Below are 16,536 nucleotides of genomic sequence, written 5' to 3'. Positions count from 1 at the left end.
AAATGGGTTTTACAGTCAGAACCCAAGGACCATCCTTCACATGATTAAGGTCTTGGGAATGATACGCTTGACGTAAAAACTAAAATGGTTGTAATCTCCTGATTTCACAGAATGAAATTCTTCTGGAGAAAAAGACCAAGAGAAGTAAAATTCTGAAGCTGAAGTTCCCAAGGACAGAAGAAGAACGACGCATGCGGACGCAGAGTAAGAGGCATCTGGAAGCTAGGAAAGAACAGCGGCAGAAGAACTTCGTAGACCTGGCCTGTGAGTGCAGCGCAGTCATCTGCTGCCGGGTCACCCCCAAGCAGAAGGCAATGGTGGTGGACCTGGTGAAGAGGTACAAGAAGGCCATCACGCTGGCCATCGGAGATGGGGCCAATGATGTAAACATGATCAAAAGTGAGTCTTGCCCATGGCCAATGCCACTGGACTTGCCAGAGAGAAGAAATGGCATGGATGTTTTGGGGGGGGGGTAGTCTTTCCAAATTTCATTGCTTAGGCTTTCATCATAAGGTAGATGTCTGACAGAGGCCCTTACCCACAATGACGACACCTGTGACCCTGCCCTTAGGAAGCTCAGGCTACCCAGTAGGAGGGAGCAGGTAGGACTGTGCCACTTGGGGAATGCCAAATAAGAGTTCCAGATGGGGGAGCTTAGCCTTATTCGTTTCCCTCTTTTACATACATGTGGATCTGTTTTGTTTTCCCTTTCTTGCTGCTTTTCCTCCATATTTCCTTAAGGCTTATTTAAAAACTCCTGCTATTTAATACGTTTTGCAAACATCTCTGCTGAGCTTGGAGTAAATTGTTGAATTCTCTTTCGTATTTGTTTTGAGGGTATTTTTCTTTCACCTAAGCATCTTTTTTCTGGGGCTTTCTTCTTGCCCTTGGTAAACTGGGTGGCCTAGTATGAGCTCAGGGTAACACATGTGGCATTGAAGCAAAGCTCCAACGTGGTCTCACCATCCTCCTGACCCTCCTAGAAGACTGTCAAGGGTCGTTTCACTGGTCGAAGGACCCTAGGTCTTCACAAATTGAAGAACTGAGTCCTATCATGCAGAAATACATTGTGCTGGTATTAAAGTGTACAGAACCAAACCCTCATCAACATTCCTGAATCCTGGGTTGTTTTTGTTTTTTTGTTTCCTCCCTGTATTACTGTCAGGGAGCATCTTGTAATGAAAACTAGCGAGGCCTGAATACTTGTCTTCATTCTGTTGCCAACATGCCGTGTCACCCTGGGCTCGTGCTCAGCCTCAGCTTTCTCATCTGAAAACAAGAATATTATCTTTGATGTCACGTCCAGTTTTGTGATGTTATTAAGATGAACCATGTTACATGACCACACATGTCCTGTTATGCTGGGTACCTTAACTGCATGTTTAACTAGACTTAATTCAGCTTATTTTGTAATTCATGTGTCTTTTTCTTTTCTTAGAGTCTCTTCCTCCTCCTTCTTGATCTATACTAAGAATATTCCAACTTTATCTTCCTCAGCAGGAGTCAGCTATATGACGTATGTCTTCTTGCTTCTTTATCATGTGTACGTCTGCCCACTGCCAGTTTAATTCCTCTGGGGGGTGTTTTGCATGTGTTCACCCTACCATAGGACTGGCATTTCTTGCTCCAAATGATATCAATTTTTTTCCACTACAGCCAGTTCTAGTTTATTTTCCATTGTGCACCCTTAACATAAACAGCTGTGCCAGAAGGGCGAGTAACTCAAACATAATTTTTATAAAGTTACAATGTAGACTTCGAGATGTTGGAGAGAGGGAGGTTACCTTGCAGATGTACCATGTGACTGTGGGACTTAGACTGGAGAATTTTTTTGTCCGAGTTTACCAATAATAGATAATAAAAGGGATCACAAAAAGTCAACATTAAGTAACCTCATAGAGACTTATTTTCTGAAGTTGTCCTAAGAGCTTTATTAAGCTCTGCTATATGGCAGGTGCTTTAATATATAACAGGGAACATCCATTTGGGATAAACATCAAAGAAACTCCGGTCTCCTTGTAAGTCAGTAGCTTTATCCAAGTATTGATAGTGCCTTTTTGTACTTTAGAAAAACTGGCATCACTTTCATCTGCATAAAAAACAACATGCAGAAATTATATTTAAGTGTCCAAAAATCTGGCCATTTGTTAGCAAGTTCCATGTTTAATAGTGTAGCCCAGAAGTGGAGGGAACTGCAACTTGCCGTGTTTTTGCAGCTAGCAAGGACCCGAGAACTCTCATGGGCTGCCTGCCCTCTCTCCCTCTCTTGTGCCTGAAGATGTCTGCTGGCTGGTGGGGATTTTTCTGTGATCTAACACCCTAAGAATGAACAAGCAGCATGAGAGGGGAGACAGAGGCAAAAAACTTGAGGACATGATGGGTTTGTTAAGCAACTATGAAGAAGCCTACCAGTGAGGCATCTGAAACCACATTTTTGAAGCTTCAGGAAGATACAGGTGTCTATATTTAGATTATAGGGGGGAGAAAGTGTGGCCTTAGAAAGTACATGTATTCAGTTGCCTTGAATCACCCGTGAGCTGTGGGTGTTCATTTCACATACTGTTTTTGGTGAGTTCAGCAAAAAGGGGCTGGACATCAGGGCTTGTAGCAGGGGTTCCTCCTCCTTGGCTCCAGGAGAATCTCAACATTTCCCTTTGTTGCTTATTCAGGAAAGAAGGCCATGGTTTGGTAGGAAAGAGCAGTTTGGCAGCCCTGACTAGTCATAAGAATTATTTGTGTGTTTTGAGAGAAGTCATAAATATTGACTGAGACATGCAATTTATTCTGTTTTTTAGAACTGCAAAGTGTTGCTGAAAACTTAGGCTTGGCCAAGTCACTGTGTTGCTTTGAATTTGCCAGACCTTGTAGTCTGCCACTATGGCAGGATTTTTGGAGCTTCTTTTAGTTGGAAACCCTGCTGAGTTGGCAGTTACTCTCCGGGTCTAAGTAATAATACGTTGTGTTCTCCATCACACGTTCTGTGATTTCAGTATATCCTTACTTCCATGCCTTTTAAGACCTAGATAAAATTTGTAATTCTTGAAGTTGAAATTGTGACTAAATGACTATTGGAAGGACAGATAAAACTGTGATTCATTTTTATGCATTCTGGAATCTTCCCCAGCAAAAAAAAAATGTGCCTCTTAAGGTCATGGTGGGCCATAATTAAATGCTGAAAGTTTAATATTATCTTAAAACACTTTTGACTGCAAATATTAGAGAGCAACTAAAGTAAGCTTAAGAAAAAAAGATATTTATTTTAAAAGGTATAACAATGGGGGCACCCGGGTGGCTCATTGGGTTAAGCATCTGCCTTCAGCTCAGGTTGTGATCCCAGGGTTCTGGGATCAAGCCCCAAGTCGGGCTTCCTGGTCAGCAGGGAGTTTGCTTCTCCCTCTGCCTCTCCCCTCCACTCCTGCTCTCTCCCCCAAATTAAAAAAAAAAAAGAAAAAAAAACGTTTTTTGCCTCCCAAGAAGCGAGGCCTCAGGAAGATGCTGGAACTAGGACCTGGAGCTGCACCAGAAACCCAACTTCTGGTTTCTCCCTCTTTCTAGACTACTTTTCTTCTCTGCCCCTCAGAACCCCTCAGGAAAAAAAATGTATCTGTCCCGCAGCTCAAGAATGTATAGGTTGAAATTCCAAACACAAACACGCCCAAATCTTAATTCCAAAATCTGAAAGAGACACTGATTGCCCCAGCTTGGGCTTTCAGTCAAGGTTAGTACAAGAATCAGACCCCCTTGGGTACTTTAAGCAGGAAGTGATTAATACAAGGGAGTAGGTGCTCATGAAAGCTCTGGATGGGCTGAAGAAAGTAGGTGCTAGCCTGAATCTCTAACATATTAGTCACTCACCAGAGGAGCTTCTAGCTTCGAGGCTCCTGTGAAGGGCTTTTCAGTGGAGAAGCTTTTGTCGCTCAACATCCAGGCAGCTGAAGAGAGGGTATGAACTCTGCTGCAGAAATGCCAGAAAGGGCAGGGGTGCTGGGGTCCAGTTCGCTTCTACTTCCACTTCAGGTGGCTCCTAACAATGGAACCCGATTCACAGACAGACTCCCTTGCAGCTACATTCTGAGCATGTGGGTTTTTATGTGCTTTCCCACCTTTCCAGTAGAACAAGGGTGGAATGAAGGTTGGGAGAGCCACTGTGTAGTATCTGCTGCTGAGGACATATCTGCCCATAGCTGACTCAGCTGTGGCCAGGGAGGCAGGGACGCGGAGTCCGCATGGACTCCTTGGGTTCACCCCATGGGTGGGAAGGATGGCTTATGATGGCTTATGAGCTGGGCAGATAATCCAAATGGAATTTATGACCCACCTGAGATCCTTTCACAAATACCTTTGAGAGGCCCCAGCATGTGCTCTTTTGAGCAACTTGTATCTCTGACATTGAGTTCAAAAGCTGGGGAGGGGCTGGTGAGCAAGTTTTCACATGTATTATTCCATGATTGTGTTGTTTTCCTGTGGAAACGTTTTTATCACCTCAGTGTTTTGCCTTAAAATTAGCTTATGATTCACGTCTTCTCCCTCTGCCCCACAGCTGCCCACATCGGTGTTGGAATAAGTGGACAAGAAGGCATGCAAGCGGTCATGTCAAGTGACTACTCCTTTGCCCAGTTCAGATACTTGCAGAGACTGCTGCTGGTACATGGCCGGTGGTCTTACATAAGGATGTGCAAATTCCTACGATACTTCTTTTATAAAAACTTCGCATTTACTTTGGTTCATTTCTGGTACTCCTTCTTCAATGGGTACTCTGCACAGGTAATAGAATAATTATTATTACTGATGAGAAGTCGCATAAATAAAACTCTACTTCTGAAAAAAAAAAAATTTCCCCTCCATACTTGCAGCTTACTAGTTGAAGCACAGAGATTATAGATGACTTTCCTAAAAGGTTTCTGGTGCTTTAATAATACTTTATTTTGCCTTTGAAAAGTTGGGATTTGTTCCTGACCTACTGGCTTTTGTTACGTGTCTTTGCCTTCACCCTAGATTTTTTTTCCTAAGTCATCTTGCCATTAAGAATAGTGGTAACAAATTAGTCAACGTTGAACGTATAAAATGATATTGTGACCAAGGCTAAAGGGATTATACAAATTTTGGATGGTCATAAATCTGTTATCTTAACCTGTTGATTTTTATTTTCGTTAGTGCTGAAATGGCAGAGGGAGACAGATAAAATATGTTGAAATGGTGATACAGCAGAAAAATATCATTAGTAAAAATGAACCTAAGTCAGCGCGTGTGGTTGTCCAAACTTCTGATGCCGCTGCCACAGACAAATGGTATCAGAAGAGCCTCAGAAACCGAGGGCCTGGAGCACCTTTGAGCAGTGAGGGCCTGCCTCCTGATCCCATGCAGGCCTGTGTAGAGCGGGTGGTGACGAGTGAGCCGGTCTCATCTCTGCCACCCTGAGGACCGGTGTGTGCACAGGCCAGCTTACCCTTTCAGAAGGCTGTTTTTCATATTCAAATTCTGCCTCACAGGTGTTTAAATGGAAATGTGGGACTTGCAAAGTAAAAGAACATTTGAATGATACCTTATGTGCTTTTTGAACCAGTTTTGGTTTTGTATATTCTAATTCATTAATAAAGGGACATAAAAGGGACATAAAAAGGATCAGCACCAATGTATTTTCCAGCATTATTGAAACAGAATGGACTCCTCTTCCAAAAAAATGTTTTGGCGTAGATTCTCCCATTTATTTTAGAAGGAAGGTTTGTTTCTGTGGAACGTGTTTGATCCTGCCCTTCCATTGAACTCGGCTCACACCTTGGGCAGCTGTAGATGAGGGCTGCTTGCTCTGGCAGAGGCCACGCACGTCCAGGGGTCTTCCCCGCTTTGAGTGTTAAATGCATGTTGACTAGGCGGGCAGTAGGTCTTGGTTTGTGACACAGCGACTCTGTAATCTCCTCACAGACTGCGTACGAAGACTGGTTCATCACGCTGTACAACGTGCTGTACTCCAGCCTGCCCGTGCTCCTCATGGGGCTGCTTGACCAGGTAGGAGCCTTGTGCAACAGGGACACTTCAGGACAGGCTGGGCACCTGTTTGAGAAGTTAAAGGCAAATATTTCAACGCATTCTTTTGGTTTTCATTTCTTCCTGAGAAAACCCTATTATTATACTGTTAGGCAACCAGAGTTAACTGCTGTGCTTCTTGGATTATGGTGACAAAAGAGGATTTCTGTGCCTGGGTTGAATTCATGGACAAGAGTTTTTTGTTAAGACACCCAGTAATAACTTTAAAATTTTAATATTTCTCCAAATATATGTGTTTAATTCCCAAATTAGTCCACATTCTATCTAGGAGCAATTCTTAGAGAAAGTGCTTTAATGAATAAAAAGAATAATTTGGAATTACCCCCATCAACTTGTATGTGAAAATACTTTCCAAAAAAATTAGAACATATTCTACCAGGAGGTAAAAATAGTCTCCCTACATTTTTTTTTTTTTTGACATTACTATTTGCTTTCCTTCCATGAGCAGCAAAGTAATAGATCTCTACCTACTCCTTTTCTTTATTAGATAGTAAATAACGGTAGACTAAAGTAAAGGGTTTGGTTGCTGCACCTTGAAACCATTCAGGACTTATCTTGTTGAGTTTTTGCCTTCCTAAAACTAAGTTGAAACTCTTTGTGAGATATAAATTGGAATGGATCTCGGAGTTCTTTGATCCTGGATGGTACACAACTAATTCTGTTTTCCCTTTAAGGATGTGAGTGACAAACTGAGCCTCCGCTTCCCTGCGTTGTACATAGTAGGACAAAGAGACTTACTATTCAACTATAAGAAGTTCTTTGTAAGCTTGGTGCACGGAATTTTAACATCGATGATCCTCTTCTTCATACCTCTGGGAGCTTATCTGCAAACTGTGGGTCAGGACGGAGAGGCGCCTTCAGACTACCAATCCTTTGCTGTGACCATTGCTTCTGCTCTTATAATAACAGTCAATTTCCAGGTACATGACTTCAATTGACTGTTTTCAGTATCTGTCAGTTACCTGTCTTTCCGTACACAGACCAGTGTGCGCATCCACCTGGCTCCCACTCTCCCTCCCACTGAGCCTCGGCCACTTTACAAAACTTCGCCCCTTACACCGAGCACATTTCCTACTTCTTGCCTGAGCCAAGGATAGTTTCAGTATTCAAGCCAAATCATGCCGAAATTGTTGCATTCTATTTTCAGAATCCTTAGGTCCTTTATTTCTTGGTAACTCCCCAAAATGAGTGCTCTGTTTTTCTCTGGTTTCCCAACAGATTGGCTTGGATACTTCTTACTGGACTTTTGTGAATGCTTTTTCAATTTTTGGAAGCATTGCACTTTATTTTGGCATCATGTTTGACTTTCATAGTGCTGGAATACATGTTCTCTTTCCATCTGCATTTCAATTTACAGGTTGGTATTTTCTAAATTCCAAAAATAAAGGTATAGAAAAGTGTTACTAGACACAGAGTGTAAGTTATTGCTAGTGAAAATTAATGTCCTGGCTGGCAACTGAATGGTGGTGGTGGGCCGGAAATGTGGTAATGTGACAGAAGAAAGCAAAATTTAAAACTTTAATATAATTGTGCATCTGTTCAGTTAGATAGTACCCCCCCCCAAAAAACTCTAATATTGGTAGGTTGCTGGGAAATTGAGTACGCATGTATTGCTCGTAGCATGATAATATAATGTTTCCAAAGCACTATCTGGAAATACATAATGAACTATAAAACTTCTCATACATTTGGACCCAGGATTTCCACTTGAAGAAAACCTCTAAAGATAAAACATACTGATTTTTGGAAAAGTCAGTTTGTACAAATATAGTGTCATCACTACAGTTTTTTTCTTTAAATGGAAATAATTCAAAGACCTAGTAAGAATATTATATTAGCTAATCAAGGCATGAATCCCATATGATGAAATTTTAGAATTCAAAAGCGGAAAACTTGCCACATCGTTAGAAAAATTATGCAGAGCAATAAGTAAACTTGCAGAAACAGTTTATAGCTGTATAAAATAGGATAAATAAGTGCTAGAATGAATTTGAACTATTTCATACATATTATGAATTTTAAAATATCATGAATTGGAATTTACAAATTTCTTAGTTTATTAAATAGAGCAGCTTGGATTCACAGTCCGGGGTGGGGGGGAAGTCCCCATAAACTAGTTTCCCTGTAAAAGATGAGTTTTTTGTTGTTGTTGTTTTTTAAATCAGTTGTAAAAAGACAGTTGCTATGATAACCCTTTTCTTGGGCCTGAGTTCATTTTTTTGATGATTGTTTTTCTTTACCAACTCTGTGTTTTAAAAACTTAGCATCCAGTTACTTAGAATATTTCCAAAGGGAGTGTTTAAATACACATTTAAAGAATAAAGGCCATTACTTTTATAAACTTATAGTGTAAGTACAGAGAACACGGTGATAGATTTGGCTCTAGGGGATGTTAATTATAAATATTTTAAAATTCGGTAGTTATGTATGATTACCTGGTTGTATGAATTATTACTTCCTCTGACATAAACTAGCTGCCGATTTGCAGCAGAAAAGGCGTGGCTCCAGTCGGATGGGTATGGGGTTTAATTCAGGAGTTGCCATGGCTAGTTCTGTTACCCTGGGAAATCTTTTCAGTTCTCCACAACTCCATTTCCTTGTGTGGCAAGGAGGATGCTCTTCATCCCTCAGAGGTAATTGAATGGCATGACCTGTATAAAACACCTCAGCATAAGGTCTGTCATACTAATGGCAGTGCAAGTTGCTACTGTCACTTGGAGTTTCAAACTAAAACTATAAATTGGAAAGTATATGCCTAGAAAAATGTAGAAGTATAGATTGCCTAAGTTTACATTTTTACCTCATGCAATGTCAACACACACTTTCTTTTTTATTTAGTTGTTCAGTGATGTACATTTGCCTTCCTCATTTTGCTTTGCTTAGTCCTATTTTAAAAATGTTCATTCCTTTAGCAGTGATGGGATGTTTTGGGGACGCCAATCTGTGAAACTTTACCATAAATAATCATTTAAGGCTTATGGAATATTCACTCTGCCCTTAGGAAAAGGACGCCTGGGATTCATTCTCCATGTTTTTACAGGCACCGCATCAAATGCCCTGAGACAGCCGTACATTTGGTTGACCATCATCTTGACCGTTGCAGTCGGCCTGCTGCCCGTCGTTGCCACACGGTTCTTGTCAATGACCATCTGGCCATCAGAAAGTGATAAGGTACAGAAAAAATAGCATTTTCCTCATTCTGAGTGCCTCTCACAGAAAGCAAAGCAGCTTTCCTGCAAAATTCTAAATCCATGGCAAGTTTGGTATGAATGTTTTTTAATACTACTTCTCTTTAATTCCATCTTGCAAATAAGACCTTTGGGACTGGGATTTTTGCGTGCTTTTTATTTTAAACGTTATCAAAGGGAGAATAGTATAACGAACCCCCATAGGTCCATCTCAGTTTAACAATTATAACATTTTTCCCTGCAAAGAGGGTGGGGTTTTCTTAATTTAAAGAAAAACGCCACCTCTTCTGGCAGGATCCTCCTACCTACACGTTGTTCAAATAACGTATTGCTGCAGCTCTCATACTGATTAGCAGGCTTCAGTGACTAAGCACCAGAGGTCACCTAAGGTGACTGAGCACCTTAATGTCTGTCAAAAAACGACTGGGGTTCTTTCCATCCCTCCCCTCTGTTATCCTCATTATAGCTTCAGCTTGGAGCAGGGGGTTGGCTAATGCAGTTCTAGGCATCTCTTCCTGACACATCACTCTCCAGGGGCAGCCAGAAGCTTTGCCTTAGGAGCCTGGGAATTGGGCATGGGAGGGCCCATGCACTTCTCACAGGCCTCGGGAGCCAGGTAAGGTCACGTGGCCATTCCTGGACGGTGCTGAGCACGGCAGGTCCTCCGGTCCTGCTCCTGGGAACGCCGTCCACATCCCAGGAGGGATGTGGCTACATGCAGGAAAGGGGCACTTGACTCAACTCCATTTTTATCCGGAAGGGTAGACAGCATTCAGGGTCCCCGAGGTGGCCCTTTTCCACTGACAAGAAGATGCAGTAGCAACAAGGTTTTCTCTTGAACCCGTACCAGTCTGTCTTGTCAGTGGGAAAGAACAGTAGCTTGGGCAAGTGGGAATTTCTGCTCCCGTTTTCTATCTCCGAGACCCTGGGAGTGCTCCATAACCTCTAACGGAGGCCGGAGATACCGCCTTCCACGAGACTGCTTGGGATAGGTCCCCCATGCATGTTAGCCCCTGCCTACCTCCTTCTGGCCAGTTCGCCGCCGCCGTCACCCACCTTCAGTGTCATCGTCAGCTTGGCCCCATCTCTCCCGTTCTGTAGATTCAGAAGCACCGCAAGCGGTTAAAAGCTGAGGAGCAGTGGAAGGGGCGGCAGCAAGTGTTCCGCCGGGGCATGTCGTCGCGGCGCTCGGCCTACGCCTTCTCGCACCAGCGGGGCTACGCCGACCTCATCTCCTCCGGCCGCAGCATCCGGAAGAAGCGCTCGCCCCTGGACGCGATCATAGCCGACGGCACGGCCGAATACCGGCGGACGGTGGACAGCTGATGCACCCGCCCCATGTGGCTGCAGCAAAACAGTCACACACACAAATGTCTATTTTTTTACTAAAGACTCTCAGGACTTTTTAAAAAAACAAAACAATTTGTCACGAGGATGGTAAAGACCACAACCTTCATAACAAGCTCCTTGGGCTGCGGGACTACTGCAAAAGCGAAGAATACCTTTTCAAAAGTCCTACTGTTCAGCTGCTTCTGTTCATTATGATTCAAAGTGAACGTTTAATCCAGTCTCCATCAAGGACAACAGAATTAGGAAATGTCTTTATATTTCAATTCAAATGGTACTCATTATAAAAATCACATTTAGAATCATCCTGTCTGGGATCTTCAACACGAATTTCCCAGAGGTTGCTTTCTTCCCAACAGGCTACCTTTTTAACAAAGATTTTGTATTTATAATGGCGAGGACAAAGAAACTGATGAATGTTCATCACCTGGAAGCAAAGTGGTTGGATGACTTTTTCGGAGTTGATAATGAACTGTGTGGTTTCCTCTTCTCCTCATATTGGTTTAATAGTTCAAGGAAAATCACTTCACATTTCATAAGTACAAGCTTTCCATCTGCTCAGTTTACTACCAGGTTAAACGTGTGCATTAAGGACGTTTACTCTGCATATTATTTTAGCCACTTCCTTCCCTATTTTCATTTTTAAAACATGCGTTTAAATATGGGCTTTAAAAAAAAAGTTCTTAAAAACTAAGGACATCAGTGATAAATTGTGATTTTTTGGTAAAGCTTTCTTTTGAAAAGCAAACTCTATTTATAAGGGACTTGAACAGAGGCCTCACGTTTTCACTTGTCTTACGTCTTCAGAGAAAAGGCTGTTGGCAGCCACATTTCTAAGGCTAACAATGTATCCTTCAAAAATTGAAAACAATTGTAAGCAACTATGGAAACTATCCTCAAAGAGGCAAAAGTTATTTTTCTCATTCTGTGTTTTTCACACACACGTTTCCATATTCTAGTGAAGATACAGAAGTATTTAATGATTCTGTTCTTTACCTTTAGGCTGTGAATGTTCACAATATGTGTCCCTTCGAATTACTATGAGGAAATCACAACTGTATATAGTTCATATTCTAGGTATGATAAAAGAATGTATGGCTCTTTATCCTATGGAAGTAAATTTCTGGAAGTTTACAACTTTATCTTGTAAATAAAAGTTGGGTTTTTTTTGTTTTTTTTTTTTTTTTGGTAAAGCAAACTTTGCTTGCATAATTCTCAGTTTTCTCTCCTGTTTTGTGAATTGTGGGAAAGGTCGACAATGCAAATGTGTCAAATACTTATACTGTTGGGTGCAATATAAACAATTTTAAAATGCAAATTGCTATGGATAAATTATTTCTATATTCTGTAAATCTGAGATTTAATGTATATTTTTGTTTAAAAAATAAATGCTTTAGTAAAATCTTTGGAAAGTATCTTTTAAGTAGGGTAGATGATAGAAGAAACCAAACCAAGGCCTGCAAGGTTTCTAAAGAAACACAGGGGTCCCCTTGTGGTGAGAAATAAAAGTGTCAGGGTACTAAGTATTAGGGAGGAGTGAGAAAAGGCCATCAGACTTTAAAAGGTTGGAGGGTATGGATTTAGAGTTGGCAAGGGCAATTGTGTCCAGGGATGACCTCAATTCTGAAGGTAGAATAAAAGCAAATGTAACCTTTGACCAAAAGTAGGGGCTAGGAGGTGAGTAAATGATCAGAGGGAAATTAGGATGTTGAAGGGCAGGAGAGCAGAGGAGAAGGTGGACCTGAGGCTTGAGGCTGGGGGAGGGCTGAGTATGATGAGCCAGCTGCAGGACAGGCAGGCCGCTCCTGGACAGTATGGGAAGCTGTGACCTCACTAAGGAAATGGGACTACACCACAGACTTTTTTTTTAGAGAGAGCATGGGTGTAAGTTGTTGGGGGTGAGGGGAATCAAGCAGATTCAGCACAGAGCCCAATGCAGGGCTCTGTCCCAGGACCCTGAGATCATGACCTGAGCTGAAGGCAGATGCTTAAGGGCTGAGCCACCCAGGCGCCCATGTCCTACAGTATTTAAACCAGTTGAGGAATATATGTTTTTAATCAATAGAGCACCACCTAAAGGTTCTTACTGATAATCAGTACCAGAAACTGTTCAGTTAATGATATCCAATGGGGATAAAACAGTTCTTAAGGGATTCCAACGTGATAACAAAACCAAATGTACCCCAATGGACTCTGTATTTTAGCAGTTGTTGCCTTCCTATGATGTGAATGAAACTTGGAAAAATTATAAGAGCTTCTTCTAAGAGTCCCGTCAGAATCTGATAGAAAGTTACTGCTACAAAACTTCTGGCGCATTGATAATTACTAAAAGGCCTGTCAGAAAACACTGATTCTCTTGACTTAAATTGACATTCCTTTGAAAAAGATCTCTAAGTGGCCAAAAAGTATATAAAAACATCCTCAACAACATTAGTCATCAGGAAAATGCAAATCAAAACCGCAATGAGATACTACTTCACACCCGCCAGGATGACTATAAAGAAAGGCAGGGCGCCTGGCTGGCTCAGTCAGCAGAGCATAGGACTCTTGATCTCAGGGTTGTGAGTTCAAGCCCCACGTTGGCCATAGAGCTTACTTAAAGGGGGTGTGGTAAATAACTGTTAACAAGGACCCTGTGGAGAAAATGGATCCCTCACCACTGCTAGTGGGAATGTAAAATGGCGCACCCACTGCTGAAACAGTTTGGCAGTTCCTCTAGAACTAAACAGCATTACCATATAAATAGCAATTCTCCAAAGCATGCCATATATATACCACAGAACCTTGAAAACAGGTACTCACATACTTGCACATGAATGTTCACAGCAGCACTACTCACAACAGCTAAAAGGCATAAACAACCTAAACATCCATCCACAGCTGAGTGGATACAAAAAATGTGGGAGATACATATAATGGAATATAATTTAGCCATAAAAGGGAATAAGGCCAGTTCAAGATGGAGACATAGGCAAATCCTGAACTCACTTGCCCCCATCGACACACCATACGGAACAATTTCCTCTGAAAACAAAAACCAAAGCTGAGGGACTTGTAACATGGGGCAAACCACCCACACGGAGGTGGGCAGGCAAGGTAGAGGTGCAATCTTGCTGAAAACCCCACCTCCAGCATTCAAAATCCAGAGCTTCTCCATGAGGAGTGACGGGTTTTGAACACTATATCGGGAAGCCCAACTTTTAAGACCTACCCCTGCGAGATGAGCCCCTAAAACTTAGAGCTTTGAAAGCCAGCAGGGTTTGCATCCACAAGGCCCAAAAGGCTAGCATGCAAACTGAGAAATGGCTCAGACCAGGCTCGGGCCCCTGACCTCCCCTGCACGCCACAGCCCAGCACAGAAGCAACCAGACTTGACGTCAGACAGGCTTACTGTTCTTAAAGCATCGGCCTGAGAGGCAGGCATCTCATTTAACACACATTTGTTTCAACTCGCCAAGGATGGAGGCCAGTGGACACTTTTGAATCTAGACACCACCTTCATGCTGTGCCCCTGCTGTGCTCCAGAGCACCACAATCTCCCAGAGGGGAGTTTTTATGTGCATCTGGCACCGTTTTTACTCCTGGCGCCCCAGTTTTTACAAGTGGCCACCTAGTGGATGCCCCGTGATCGCCTGGATCTGGAGGCCAGCAGGGCCTGCTTTTCAGGGACCCACAGGACTGTAGCAATCGGAGAGACAAGTTCTTGGCCAGCTACCACCACCAGGGCACTGCACAGCCAGCAGACTGAAACAGACGCCCAGTCTCTCTGTGATGAAGGACCACGCGCTTGTCTGGCAGCGTCGGCCTGAGGGCAGGCCTCTGGTTTAGCACACATCTAGAGGGACTCTCAGGGCAGGGAGCTCTTTCTCTGCCTCCCTCCAGTTTGTCCATATCTCCCAGAAAGGAGTTCATACCCTCATCTGGTGCCCTGATTTTTGCAGATGCTGAGGTGACACCTCTAGATTGCCTAGCACGGGTCACACAGGACTGTAAGCAACAGAGAAACAGTTTTTAACTGTCTGCCATTTCCAGAGCATAGCAAGAGGCAACAGTCCAAGGAGCTGAGTTTTTCTGTGAAAGAGGCCGATGAGCTAATCTCCGCAGCAACGTCTGAGGGATAGGCTTCTAATCTAACACACATCGAAGGGCTGTCTGTAAACCTTTCCAGAGACCTTCCAGAGTGGCAGCCTCTCCCAGGGGGCAGTTTGTACACAGGTCTGGTACCAGTTTTTATGCCTGGTGCCTTGATTGTTGCGGCTACCACCTAGTGGATGGCCCTTCACTGCCCAGCTCTGGTGGCCAGCAGGATCTGCATTCCTGTAGCCCATGGGAGTGTAACGAGTGGAGGCCAACTCTGGCCTGCTACAAACTCCAGGACACAATACAGACTTGAGGCGCGCGCGCATGCGCGCCGCGCACACACACACACACACACACACACACACACACACCCCGCCCCGCCCCGCCGGGCCTTCTGTGATAAAGGACTATTTGCTTGTCTTGGAGTTCTGGCCCGAGGGGCAGGCTTTTGGTCTGACACACATCTAGGGACCTACGAAGATGCTGTACTGGGACAGAAGTAAGGAGATGCCACCCTGTGCACTCCATCTGCCTTGCTTCAGATTGCTGGTATCTCCCAGAAAGGAGATCATATAGTTGTCTGGCACCCAATTTTTGTGACTGACACTCAGGGGACACTTCCAAGGTCCCCAGCGTAGGTAGCCAGTGGGACTTAATGCTTGCAGTCCTATAGACTGTATATATTTGTACGGTTTAAGAGCTGCTGCCTGAGGGGTCTGCCTTAGAATCAGCCCGAATGTTGACTTAGATCCTCTTCTACCGGACAGCTAAAGAATATAATCAATGAGCTGATCACAGGGCAGTGGAATTCACCCAATCAGAGCAGGAAAAAACCAAGCGAACAAAAAACCCAATGTAAAAAAGTAGATGGCTTAGAGGACTTATGAAACAACATCAAGCAGACCAACACTTGCATTACAAGGTTCCAGAAGGAGAAAAGAGAAAGGGGTAGAAAGCTCGCTTGAAGAAAGAACAGCTAGCTGAAAATTTCTCTAACTTGGGGAAGGAAACAGACATCCAGATCCAGGAAGCACTGAGACTTCCAAATAAGAACCCGAAGAGACTCAAACCAAGACACATTATAATTAAAATGTCAAAAGTTAAAGACAAGGAAAGAATTTTAAAAGCATCAAGAGAAAAACAATTTGTTATATTAAAGAGATCTCCCCTGTAATACAATCAGCAGATTTTTCAGGAGAAACTTTGCAGACCAGAAGGCAGTGCCAGGATGTATTCAAAGTACTGAAAGGAAAAAAAACCTTCCAAACTTTCAACCAAGAATAAGGTGTCTGGCAGTGTTTTCATTCAGAATTTAAGGAGTAATAAAGAGTTTTCCAGACAACCAAAAGCGAAAAGGAGTTCACCACCACTGCACTGGACTTAGAAGAAGGCTTAAAGGGACTTCTATAAGCTGAAACAGAAGTGTGCTAATTAGTAACAAGAAAACACAAAAGTATAAATCTCACTGTGAAGGTAAATATATAGCGAAATTCAGAATCTAATATAAAGGTGGTAGATTAATTGCTTAAAAAGCTTGTATGAGAGTTGAAACCCAGAAGTAGTAAAAACAGCTGTAACTATAATAATTTAATGAGAGATACACAAAAAGATTTAACAAAACATAAACTGGTGGGACAGTTAAAAATGTAGAGCTTTAGAAGGTATTCAAATATGTAAGTTGTTATCAAATTAAATTACACTGTTCTAAGTTGTTACGTGTAAGTTTCATGGTAACCATAAAGCAAAAACCTACAGTCAATACACAAAAGATACAGAGAAAGAATTAAGCATACCACGACAGAAAATCACCAAATCACAAGGGAAGAGAATAAGAGAATAAAGAAAGAAACAGAATAACTACAAAGCAGCCAAAGAA

At 42.7% G+C, this 16,536-nt stretch overlaps 1 protein-coding gene and 1 long non-coding RNA gene across 9 annotated transcripts in view; one reads left to right on the top strand and one right to left on the bottom strand.

The window, feature by feature from the left end:
* The window catches only part of ATP8B1 (ATPase phospholipid transporting 8B1), a 124,427-nt gene extending 112,477 nt beyond the window's left edge, over positions 1 to 11,950 (top strand). The window contains exons 22-28 of the mRNA XM_002920263.4: positions 111 to 399; positions 4,541 to 4,764; positions 5,923 to 6,006; positions 6,720 to 6,965; positions 7,264 to 7,402; positions 9,086 to 9,216; positions 10,335 to 11,950. Of these exons, the coding sequence (XP_002920309.2) occupies positions 111 to 399; positions 4,541 to 4,764; positions 5,923 to 6,006; positions 6,720 to 6,965; positions 7,264 to 7,402; positions 9,086 to 9,216; positions 10,335 to 10,559 (1,338 nt within the window). The 3' untranslated portion in view covers positions 10,560 to 11,950. The remainder of the gene's footprint in view (positions 1 to 110; positions 400 to 4,540; positions 4,765 to 5,922; positions 6,007 to 6,719; positions 6,966 to 7,263; positions 7,403 to 9,085; positions 9,217 to 10,334) is intronic.
* The window catches only part of LOC109489786, a 38,823-nt gene that overhangs the window by 3,955 nt on the left and 18,332 nt on the right, over positions 1 to 16,536 (bottom strand). For 5 of the 8 annotated variants that reach the window (XR_004620053.1, XR_004620058.1, XR_004620057.1 and 2 more), the window contains exons 3-6: positions 10,290 to 10,577; positions 8,481 to 8,696; positions 5,776 to 6,051; positions 3,856 to 4,756 (exon numbers count right to left, since the gene is read on the bottom strand). This is a non-coding gene — a long non-coding RNA (uncharacterized LOC109489786). Of the gene's footprint in view, positions 1 to 395; positions 1,270 to 1,640; positions 2,090 to 3,855; positions 4,757 to 5,775; positions 6,052 to 6,783; positions 7,414 to 8,480; positions 8,697 to 10,289; positions 10,578 to 16,536 lie in introns of those variants that run through there. The other 3 variants (XR_004620060.1, XR_004620055.1, XR_004620054.1) reach the window with 3 other exon arrangements.

The sequence above is a fragment of the Ailuropoda melanoleuca genome, chromosome 14 (genome assembly GCF_002007445.2).
Source record: "Ailuropoda melanoleuca isolate Jingjing chromosome 14, ASM200744v2, whole genome shotgun sequence".
Taxonomy (NCBI): domain Eukaryota; kingdom Metazoa; phylum Chordata; class Mammalia; order Carnivora; family Ursidae; genus Ailuropoda; species Ailuropoda melanoleuca.
This window is presented reverse-complemented; position numbering and strand designations above follow the sequence as displayed.